The 12010-nt window shown below is 48.0% G+C and overlaps 1 protein-coding gene across 2 annotated transcripts in view; it reads left to right on the forward strand.

The window, feature by feature from the left end:
* The window catches only part of GMDS (GDP-mannose 4,6-dehydratase), a 629847-nt gene extending 621153 nt beyond the window's left edge, over positions 1-8694 (forward strand). For both annotated transcript variants that reach the window (XM_055263596.2, XM_055263597.2), the window contains exons 10-11: positions 7980-8048; positions 8278-8694. In XM_055263596.2, coding sequence (XP_055119571.1) covers positions 7980-8048; positions 8278-8340 — 132 coding nt within the window. In that variant the 3' untranslated portion in view covers positions 8341-8694. The remainder of the gene's footprint in view (positions 1-7979; positions 8049-8277) is intronic.
* The last annotated feature ends 3316 nt before the right edge of the window (positions 8695-12010 follow it).

Consider the following 12010-nt stretch of genomic DNA (forward strand, 5'->3'; position numbering starts at 1 on the left):
CGACACTCTTATTCATATAAGGAGCATTTCATCACTCCAGAAAGTTCTTTGGTGAACCTTCCCAGTCAGTACTCCTCCCCTGTCCTCCAGTCTCGCTTCTATAACCATGGATGCCTCTTCTGGGACCTCACATACAGCAAATCATACAATATGTACAATATGGACTCTTCTGTGTCAGTTTCCATCCAGCATTAAGTTGGTATTTCTGTGTATTGATACCATCTATTACTTAGAGACCTCTTTGCCACTCAAATTAATGTGTGTAAAGTGTATTGCTTACAACACATTCTACAGAGGGTTTTGTCCTATTGAGTGTTGTGACTGCTGGACTAGGAATCAGCAGAACCTGACCACTAGATGACTTTGTGACATTCTCAAGTACTTGGCTTGGCTGAAATACCTCTGCAGATGCATTTCAGTAAAGGACTTTGTTCCTCTCATGAAGATGTAAAGAAGGAGTGCCAGGTGACCATGTAGTATAGACACCTGACAAAACCCTGTTAGCCTTCCTGTGACGATGGGTGGCCAAATGGGTGATAATAGAATTACAGTAAACCTAAAGAGTTGCCATCATGCTCATCTCCTCTCCATACCTCTCCAAAAATTGGCTAACAAATATCATAGTAATTGTCTTAATCTTTTCTCCAATATAAAAGTCCCCAGAGAAATGGCCAAAAAGCAAGAATCTGGATGTGGTCAGGTGTTTGGCTAGGCCTTGAGTTTCTTAAGAAGTGGCTGAGGGAATGAATATTTGGAGGAGCCTGTGGGTATATGTTTGATAGACCCTGTTTGAATGACCCTGTTATGTTATTTATATTTGGATTGGGGAGAAGGAGGAAGGGGAGGGAGGGAGGGAGGAAGGAAGGAAGGATTATTGAAGTGAGGTGTGTTGAATTGGAGGACTTAATATACTGTATACATTGAGAAAAAAACATAAAGAAAAAAATCCCATCTATATTGTACTGTGTAGTACTCATGTCCGAAGCAGTGGGGCGGTGGGGGGGGCGCATTTCTAAGAGGTGGGTAGATTTCCTAACAAACTAGAAGGAAGCAAGGAAAATTACCTTCCTCTTATGCAATTCAGGATCCCCTGTGGCCTAGGTAGGCATTCCTAGATGAGAAGGTTCAGGGTAAAGATAAGCCAGATGACAAGTACTTTAGCTTTTACCTCCGAGATACTTTGCTTTGCACAGAACTTTCATCTCTAGGAAAGAGGCCACCTGCAACAGATACAAAACCTCTTAAGTTGCATTTTGGATGTGATTGTTTTGTGGTTTAATTAGCTGATGTCTTTAAAGCGCTTTGAGGGTAGAAAGCCCTAAGTGGCAAGAGCACAGCGGCCTGCCTCTTGTATCCAGGGTGCCACTTGCCAGTGATGTCACAAGAGTCCCTAATCGGTCCACTCAAAGGCGCTTCATCTCCTGTCCTCGGGGTTTTGCCACCTCCTTCCAGCACGGATAAATCTTTACACCCTAGATCCAGTTATTAACAGTAACCAGTAATTTCCGACCAAGATGGTGCTGGCTTTGAAGCCTGGAGTGCTGAGGTCACTGACAACCTTATCTCCTTTTCATTAAATGACCCCTGCATCACAGCTATGAGTCAGCCGCCCCCCAGCTCAGCTAGTCAGAGTGGAGATCAGTGAAGTAACCGGAACCAAGAGGGCTCTAGTTACAGTGATTAATCTAGCTTTCCCCAGGTTGATGCTACTGTAAGCACCAGGGATCAAGAAATAAAGCTAACAAAAAATTAACTCCACGATTGCAATTATAGATGTAGAACAGGTACAGACAGACACAGCACCTTGTAAATATGTATGATGCAAGATGACATCCCTAAAGTCTTGTATGGTTATTTCATTTAAAGAAACCATAGACACCTACCTGAGAGCAGGCAGCTCCCGAAAAGCTTCCCAGCGCAGCCTCTGAGAAGTGCTTTCCTCTGCTCAGCTGGCTCAGACTGCCGCCTGGTTGAACGGGGAAGGCCTCAAAGTTGCACAGGGCTGGACAGGGTAGAGAGTGGGCATGTTCCTGGGCTGGGACCCACTCAGGAGGTGGGGGGCATGCTCCTCTGTCCCAGTCAAAGGCCAGGCAGCCAATGGGCAGGCGGACGCGGCCAGGGCAACCGCCTGGTCTGGGGAAAGGAACAAGCTTTGGGGTGGCATAAACTGCCTAGACCACGTGCGGTTCATCCCATGGAGGAAAGAGGACTGCTGCACTCATCCCCACACATCTCCAGCATGTCTGCTAGAAGGGCTTTCTCCAGAATACGTTTTAAAACTTTGTTTAAAAGGAAGTTGACTTGCTTAAATCCTGTATTTCTCCTAAATAATTATGTTGTCTGTGTAGCTTACAGAGCCCTTTTTTCGCCTAACTACAGTTCTTGTTTTATGTCAACTATATCAACCATATTTTTAAAATATAAATGAAAAAAGATCCATTTATATATAGGCTGCACTATACATGCCATTAAGTTCTCCTTTCATGAAGTGAACACCTGTAATTTTTTTTTTACCACCCTAAGCTTTATTGACAAGTAGGCACATAATGAAGACCGTGTTCTCATTTACTTTCCACGAAAGCTCTACTGTACTAGCCGGACTTTGTCGCTGGTTTCTGGGGCATGCATATGGATGGATGCATTTCTTTCCATTTGTTTAGTAGTGCTTAACAGCTGCTGATCCCAAATGACAAATTCTACCAACTGAGATTCCATCAGAAAAGTGGGATCAGCGAGAGGGGTGGTCAGAGGATTTTAAAGTGCCCATTAGGCACCTCCAGGAGGACTGGGCCGCACATCCTGAATCATCTAAGGAGGCTCCCAGCAGAGGTGACAGTGGTGACAGTGGGAGTGTCCAGTGGTGGTTTTATTCCAAGTCTACACCATTGCTGATTGCCACACAGCAGCCTCCATAAGGGTGGCTACGGACGAGGCCATGGTGCAGGGCCTGCTCCTCCCTCTGCCACTTCCTCTCCACTGCCTGCACCCTCCTCAGGCCAGTGCTGACTGACTCCATTTCCCTGAGGCTGCCTGAGCATTGTTTGAGCGCTGCCAGCATACTGTTAGCCTCTGTTGACGGACAGTCCCACCGAGTCCGCTTCCTGAGCAGACAGGACCACCTGCTGTTTTCTTCTCCTCTCTTATCGCCCCTTGTCATTAAAGGAGAGGTCTGACTTCCACTTCAGTTTGTGTGGATAGACAGCAGTAAGGGAACCGAGGGGGAATGTTCATTACCGCTGTTAACACCACAGCATTTCTTACTGCTCGGACATTCGCTCCCTCTTTGGGAAGGATTAAACCGAAGGATAAATTCATGAGCATGTAAGGCTTCCAGCTACACCCAAGAAGTCGTATATTGCAAATTTTCTGGGGGATCTTTCAGAATTCATTTTTTGTTATTTCCCAGTCTTATTCTCAACTATCTGGAATCTTGACTAGGATATTCTGTGCGACTTGAGAGCTTTTTCCTGAGGCTTTTTGTTGTTGTTTAGCAGCTCTGCCTTTCTGAAAAAGAAACATTAGCCCAAGAGTCAAGCTTTCCTATTCACTCTACACTAGCAGAAAGTTGGATCAAGAACCAAATTCACTGGCATTCTTTTATTCCCTTGGAACCTGAGCTATTCCTCAATTTTGCTTTTCTAAGAAAAGTAGAAGGGAAAAAAAAGAATATTCAGTACCACTCACAGCTCTGTATCTGAAATTCCTAAAGATATTTCGCGAAGGCTTTCATCAGTCTTGGCTTTCCTTATTAACATCCCCGTCCATACATCTTCTCCTATTTATAGCACTCAAGAGTCAATTTCTTCCAAGATGTACATTAGAAATTCAACAATAATCTGCCAAAAGATCTCATACTCTTAGAATATTTCTCCACCTAAACAGATGTTCTTTGCAAACCTTATAAGCAGACCTGTTGAGGAAATGTGGCATCCAACACCTAGTTTGAACTAAATATTAAGGTTTTCCCAAAGCAAACTCAGTGTAAAGGGGAGAAAATGAAATGAGACTGTCAGCTTCAAAAAATCATCCTATGTGATACAATCTGTTTAATAGCATTCCCCACAATGGTTTTAGAGAAAGTGGTATGGAGGTGGGAGTATCAAAGGCAATGAATGTGTTAAAGAATGATCAAAATAACATCGGGGGAAGGAATGAAAACTAACCAGTGTGATTTTAAAGCTGCGTTGTTATCTAGATGGAAGAGATCTGAGGAAAGGGACCTGTCGTTAGGGTAGAAGATAATGGCACACTCTGGTCTCTCCTTTTCTGGAGTTTGCGTTAACTACTGTGGGCTCAGAAACGGGCTTAATGACTTTTCCAGCATTTGGTCTGGCTCTTTATCAGTTCACTTTAACAAGAACATAAGCCAGGAAAGCCTAAAAAATGGCTGCAGCCAAACATGCCCTCCTCCATGCTGCTGTTTGCAGCTCTGTAAATGTATGCCTGGATGATACAGCTAAAGGACAACTCCCGAAGGTCAAATGAATACACACAGTCCGTGAGTCAGAAATCTGAAGGGCCGTGTGGACGGAGACATTGCTCCTGCTGTTTTGCTGCTGTAAAATGCTCAGTTAAACCTAATTGAATTTGACAATTATAAATTACATATTGAAACCGTATAGTTCACCTAAGGAATAGCAATGAAAACAGTGAAGACACCAGAAGCCAGAGTTCAGGAAATGTCATATTCACATAGAAATACTTTAAATTTTTCTCAAAGCTTTATTTTCTCTTTTTTCAAGAAAAGTTCCAGACCACCCAGTTGCACTGGTGGAAGTCCTTTTGGGAAACTGTACATAAAATCATCACTTTAATTCAGCTTTTGCCCCCGTTGTCATACTAAGGCTGTAAGCATATGTATAATGAAGGAACCGAACTGTCAAAAAAGAAGAAAAGAGCGCAGTAGATAAGCTTATTCTTCTCTCTGGTCCTTAGGAGCTGATTATACCCTAGTGGAGGGGATTTGTGGAAGTTCAAAAATCTTTAAGAGGGAGGTAAAGATTAAAGGAGCGTGTATCATGGCCCACGCTCTGCTCTCACTCCTCACAGTTCTGTATCTGAGCACAGCAGTTCGGACCCCGTTGTATGAGCAGTTTCCACCACCTAATTCCTTCTCAGCCCAGAGGAAGCCTTATTTAAAGAAGGGAATCCACATCCTTGCTCTCCCTCTAGAGCTGTGTGCACTGTCCCACACAGGCCCTCCCCACGCCACCCTTTAAGTATGTCCTGTGCCTAGAACCTTGCAGGATGAACCACTGACTATATCTTTTCTATAAGTGACACAATGGGAAGAAGTAAGAAATTCCTTCAGGAACAGTTAAGTGTAAAACAAGCTGGGATGCTCGTAATCTTTCCTTAAAAGTTGATTGGAACATAAGCTTACTGCCCAGTCCAGATGTCAGCCTAGGAACAGCTGGCACAGAGAGCCGATGTTTTGTTCAGAGGGGACCTCATCCTTTTTCTTCCCAAGGTCTCTTGGTCTAATTAAATTTCAGGGAGACAGAGCCTTGGCAGAAGGTTAAAGGAAGCAGCTAGACTGCAGTATTGGAGCTAGGCTCAAAACTAAATTGAGAACTTTAACTGGGTGCGTCTCTGGTTTCAATGAAATACTTTTACAGTGTATGGTAGCAATGTCTGTTTCTAAGCCTTTGAAAAACATTTTTCTTTTTCCTTAATTGTAGTTCCCTGGTTGTTTTTATATTGTGAGCTACTTGTAGAAGTAATTACATAATTACAATACAAAGCTCCATTTCCCAAGCCCACCAAGATTATTTGAAGCCAAACTGGGTTTTAGGGTTTTGCTAACTATGAGTTCACAGCCATGAATTGCATCCTATGCCGTGCTGGTTGATTTACAGCCAGTGTGATGTGATTAAACAATAACCATGTTTCTCCACACCATCTAGCTGCTATAGGATTGAGAGAGGGGAGGGGTGGGCTGCATGATTCCACATTGCACAGCTTCCTCTGGGGAAAAAGAATGAGTATCTTTGTGTGACGCTTATAGAAAAATAGAAGCCTGTAGAAATATATACAAGTTTATTTCGGGAGGGGAAAGAAAAATAAATTACTTTGTTTTTCTGCTTATATTGCTGTTTCCTTGTAGCGCTGTGTTAAATTGCTAATTACTACTTTTTGTATTCTACTTTTCCTGTAGAATCTGTGTATGGACTTTTAGGGCCGGCAGAAATAACTTATTTTAGTATTATTAACACTCTGGGGAGGAAACTGGTACTTTAGTGTATTGCGAAATGCAAAGCGTTCGAAAAAGTAGTGATGGATGATGAGAACGAGAGTGAGAGTCGCTGCGTGTACTGCTGCAGCCCCATTTCAAGCCCACGGTGCAGACTTTCAGTAGGACCCCAACAGCCTCTGCTCTAGAAGGTGAGCTCCAAACCCAGGGCAAAGCAGGTCCTACCCCTGCCCTCCCGACCTTTCCCATCATGAATCTAGAACAAATTCCCCCAACTGCCAAGTTTCAGGGAAGTCTGAAGAAAATAAGCAGGAAAGGCTTTCAGTGGCAGCTTTACTGTTACTTTCACACGATGAAACTCCTTTTAGGCTGTTCCTTAATTTGTATGTAGCTGAAATAGAATGATCGAGTATTTCTCACCTTTAAAGATCGGCTATTTTCATACTGCCTTCGCATTCGGTTTATTTCGAGGAATCACATCTTATGTGTTATTTCATGAGTACATTTGTGTGTGGAAAAGCTAAATATTTATCTCACTTCTAACAATTATGTATCTCAGTCTTTTTTCTTTCTTCCCTTTCCTTCCTCTCTTTCTCCTTTCCTCCTTTCCTTTCTTCCTTCTTTCCTATTTTGTAATTCATCTTGAAATTCTCATCTGTCTTCATGTAAATCAGTCTTCACAGAGCTGTAACAAAGACATTGGTGAGTAGGGGCTGAGAGCGGGATTAAGTTCTTCTCCGCTGGTTTCTTTTAGCCAGCCTTCCTTCCAAGGAAGCCTCTTAAGTCGATGGAAATGAACTGCCCTTGTTTCCTCGAGTGGAGCAGTTGGGGAAAGCGGAAGGAGGGAGGCACTCCCAGAGGGGACGGTGGCGCGCAGTGCGGGGTCCTGCAGAGCTGCTGGCTGCAGCTCCGTGCTGGATCGCGGAAGGACAAGTGGGTCGAGATCAGCATTTTCTTAGGAACAGAATCGAACCGAGTAGAAGAGAGGTAGAATAGAATAGACCGTCTATAGAGTTCCCGGACGCTAAGGCTAAGTATTGCTTCGTGAAACTCCAGTTTCGTTTTATGAACGCGTGTGTGTGCGGGAGGCGATGTGAACTGACTTTACTGTGGGTACGAAAAGCCCAAAGCCACCGCCCAGGAAGAACCGCGCTTGGCTGCGGCCCGGTAAGAAACATCCACGGCCGCATTAGAAAGAGGGTCGCACGCTCCCGCCGAGATAGAGGGGTCCCCGAGTCCTGGGACCTCGCGCCCCACACCCCGAGTCCCTTCCCCGCGGGGCTGGTGGCTTTGGGTAGGATGGGCGCTTGGCGCGGCCAGCCCTGCGGCAGGAGCTGAGCGGCGCAGGGACACGGGCAACTGGGAGGGGCGCCTGGTGATTTACTCACTTCCCTCCCAGCCGGAGAAGTGCAGTAATTCGAAACAGTTCTCATAGTAGCGTCCCTGACAACTTCATGTAAAAAAAAAAAAAAAAAAAAAAAAAAAAAAAAAAAAAAAAAAAAAGAAGCATTAAGAGCCCAAGGGACGCGTTGGGGAGAAGAGGGGTGGAGGTAGCTGGGGATGGATCGCTGTCATGGTCCTCACGGGCCCGCACAGCACATTCCTAACCGCGACCTAGTGATTTACGGCGCCGAGAGCCGCGACTGAACGCGCGCAGCAGGGACTGAAAGCGGGGAAACCCGGAGGCTTGTGCGCCCAGAGGGAGCGGAGGGAGTTCCCGGGGCTCGGGACCTGCTGCCCCCCACCACGACCCACGCCTGCTTCGTCTCCACCTCTTCTTCCCTAGGACTTTCTGCAGGGCGACTGCACCAAAGCGAAACAGAAGCTGAACTGGAAGCCCCGGGTCGCTTTCGATGTGAGTATCTCTTAGGGCGCACGCTGCCCGCTGCGGGGCCCCGGGCTGCAGGGCGGCAGCTGTCAGGGTTGGGCGCCTGAGATGCCCAAAGCCCAGAGGGCGGGTGCGGGAGAAGTGGGGGGAGCTGGAAGGAGGACGCGGAGGCCTCTCTGGGGCTGACGCCCGGGGTGGGGTGTCACCAGGAGAGAGTGGCAGAAGCTCCTCCCTCACGCCCACCCCTGTGTTGCAGGAGCTGGTGAGGGAGATGGTGCACGCCGACGTGGAGCTCATGAGGACAAACCCCAATGCCTGAGCAGCGCCGCGGAGCCCGGCCCGCCCTCCGGCTACAATCCCCGTAGAGTCGCCGGTGCAGACGCGCTGTGGGGATGGGGAGGGGCGTGCCAATCTGCGGGGCCCCTGCTGCCGCTGCGCTGTCCCTGCCGCAGGAGCGGGGCCGCCCCGCCGAGGTTTGTAGCAGCCGGGATGTGACCCTCCAGGGTTTGGGTCGCTTTGCTTTTGTCGAAGCCTCCTCTGAATGGCTTTGTGAAATCAAGATGTTTTAATCACATTCACTTTACTTGAAATTATGTTGTTAGACAACAAATTGTGGGGCCTTCAAATTGTTTTTCTCTTTTCATATTAAAAATGGTCTTTCTGTGAAGTAGCATTTCCAGGGTCGGTGTGGATGTTTTCTCCAAGTTATGAACACGGCGGTAAGGGTCCCCAAACAACCCCACAATCCAGGCCTTGCAATGAGATCGCTGTGGTCAGGCCTTGCCCTGTTTTCAGAAAGCCCTTGGTGGGAGGACTCCTGCAAGGCTAAGGGGGGCGGGGGTGCCCTGGGAGCCTCCTCCTTAGTCTTTGCCTGGGACATTTCTTTCCCCTCCTGGTGACAAGTCACTCTGGAAACCTAGTTCCTGCAGGAGGGAGGAATTCACACCCTGGCTGGTCTCTGCTGACTATAATTAGAACCCAAGGACTCTCACCATCTGAAAAGAAGTCTTGAGAAATAGAGGGGGGTCAGAAGAAGAAACTTGAAGGTAAGCAAATACTGCTGGAACATTCCATGGCAAAGCCACCAGGTTACCTAGAGGTCGCTGAGCCTGTGCCTTTCCTTGTGGTCTAGCATCTTTCACACAGAGCTTATTTCCAACCTCTTCTTATTACTACTAGGTCACTTTTTAAATCTAAAAGTTTAATGTATTCATTCAGCCATTTATGTTAAGGGCCTAACACATGCCAGACATTGTGCTATGCACTTGAACGACATCAGCGTTCATTTGAAGTTATAATAAAAAGGTTTAAGGCTCAGCCTCAGATCTCTGGATCTGGTTTCGTTGAGTGCATCATTTAGGTGGCCTGGGTAAGACCACAGGTGTGTGCTCCTGAGCTGTGTATGGCGTACAGCTACAGGTAGGCTGACGCACACATGTGCAGGACACCCACAGGCAGCAAGCAAGGATTCGTGTACAGGTGTATACCTCTACATGAAATACAGTATTTTGCCCTAGAACAAATTAGGTCAGGACAGCACTTCTCCCCCTCACTCCCCTTCCAATCAAAATAAAATAAAACTTTATAGCAAATGGAATTCCAGCCTTTGCACATGTGTGTGTGAGTGCGGGGAAACTATTTCTGAACGTCTTCACGGGCAGGTTTATGATCTGGGGGAGGACCGAGTCTCCAACGACTGGCGCAGGAGAGAGGGCTCTTTGTGTGGCTGCCCAGTCGCTGTGAAAGCATGCTGGCCAGGCGGCCTCGCCCTCAATGGAGCAGAACTGGGGGGCCTGAGCTAGCCCACCCGCTCCTCAGAAGCTGCCCCAGGACTCGCCTTCTCTGCACTCCCAGGCGGGATGCTGCTAATTGGAAACACATGGTTGCTGGGAGGCCGGGCCTCTGAGCCTGGGCGGGATACTGGGCACACACACAGATACATACTCACACATTGGCTCGAACACAAACATCCATGCACATCCATTCACAAGTGCACATACACTCCACAAACATGCCATCTCACAGTCACACATTCTCACAAACACTTGCAAACCCAACTCCCAAACCCACTGTCACACACATCCTCCAACAAATCTCACAAAGAGCCACATTCCTCTTAGCCTTGACCCTGATGGGCAGGCACCCTCGCTCTTCTGACCACCGGAACCTCCCTTCCCACACCCAGGAGAGACTATTCCAGGGGCCCTCAGGCTTGCCATGGCCCTGTTTAATTCAGTGTTGCTTGTTTGGACACCTAGAATCAGGAGAGATTCTAGGCAGGGGTTTATGCAACTCCAGCTGAGCCATGATGTTGAATTCTACTTCTCCAAACGGATGGCAGCATCCATGTTTGAAGGAAACTAAAGTATTTTTGGTTGCAACCTTCTCACTGCTCCTGCACCCTGAGTAATGGAAGGAGGGGGAGTTCATTTGGTTTCCTGGTGTGTGTGTTGAAAAGGAGAATGGATTTACTTCGGCATTTTTTATCTTTCTGTGCTATGAGAGAATTTCATTTGGACATCCTTCAAGACAATTCTTATTACAGGTTTCTTCTGTCTTAGATCTCAATTAAATTTCAGTAAACTTATTTTTTCCTGCTCTGCCAAACTTTGGCTGTTTGTTTCAAATGTTATAAAACATCTTCCACCTTGATATTTTTAAGGAAAAACTCAGAAAGTTAAACCTGCAGTTAAACTCACACACCATGGCAAAGCACTCTTGCCCGAGTTTGTGCAGGAGGTGCGTGGAACCCGGGCCTCCCAGCGGCTGTCTGACCCGCAGGCCAGGCCCCATCGCGGGCTCTCTCTGCTGCCCTTCGTCTTTAAGGAATTACGAGCGAGCTAGACCCAGCATAATAAACCTGTCACACCTCTGCAGCTGTTTAGGGGCTCAGGCTCAGCCGTGCAGGCTGCGCGACCTTAAGAGAGTGCTAAAGGGCGTGGGCCGCTGGTGCTGCGCGCAAGATGGCTCCTTCGGAAGGCCGGGTCCGCTTGGCCTCGGGCGCTGGCGAGGAGCGGGTCGGCGCTAGCAAACCCTACACGCATGGCTTTGGGTTCTTTTTCGCCGCTTTTAGTAGCCTTCGCCTACACCAACCACCACGAACCTCGTGGAACCTCTGGCAGCCAGTTGGAGGGCTCCTGGCAGATGCAAGGAGTGTTATTATAACACTAATGGGTTATTAGAGCTTGGAGCAGGCAACACTTTAAACATTCACTTGAAAATAACCTTAAACGTATTGTTTACAAGTAACTTTTTTAACACCCCTCCCCCTAAGTCTCAAAGCACCCTACGCACTTTATTTGGATTTGGGAGTGCCTACCGGGTGAATTCTGTTTTGTAAGGTGCAGCCCACACACGTCCACGTATTTTCTACAACCTGCAGCCTTGACTGGTACGCGGGTGGCATGGAGGGGTGGTGGCAGCGCCCATCTAGGTTTTATAAAATCAGTGTCCCTGTGTGTGCGTGGACGTGCCTTACAAAGAGATCTTCACGTCCGTACATGCCACCCGCACCCTCCAAAAATTGTGGATTGTCATCACGGGGGTCGCTAATACTTTTAACAAGCAGCAGCGACAATGGGGGACAAAACGGTGCTAGGAACTGGTCCACCGTCCACGGTGTCCCCTGAGAACACCCGGGGTCTGGGCCTGATCTCCAGGAGTTGCAGGAGGCGCCCCCGCCCCGTGCCAAGCAGGCCCAAGGCCCGAGGCCTCCCCGCTCACACCCCCGGTGCCCGGAACACGTCTTGAGGGGCCGTGCTGTCGGGGTTATTACTCGCGACTGGACCTCGGGCCGTGTTGCTATCCTCGGCCCCCGAGCTCGCCCAGGGGTCTGCACGGCCCAGGCCTGAGCTGCGGGCTTCTCCTGTGGGGCGCGCTGGGAGTGAGCTCTATCCCCAAAGCCCATTTCAACGTCCCGAGTATGACTACGACGGCAGGGGCAGGCCACCCACCCTCACCCCCTTCCCGGGCTAGAGCGCCTTTACTGA

The sequence above is a fragment of the Symphalangus syndactylus genome, chromosome 23, assembly GCF_028878055.3.
Source record: "Symphalangus syndactylus isolate Jambi chromosome 23, NHGRI_mSymSyn1-v2.1_pri, whole genome shotgun sequence".
NCBI lineage: Eukaryota > Metazoa > Chordata > Mammalia > Primates > Hylobatidae > Symphalangus > Symphalangus syndactylus.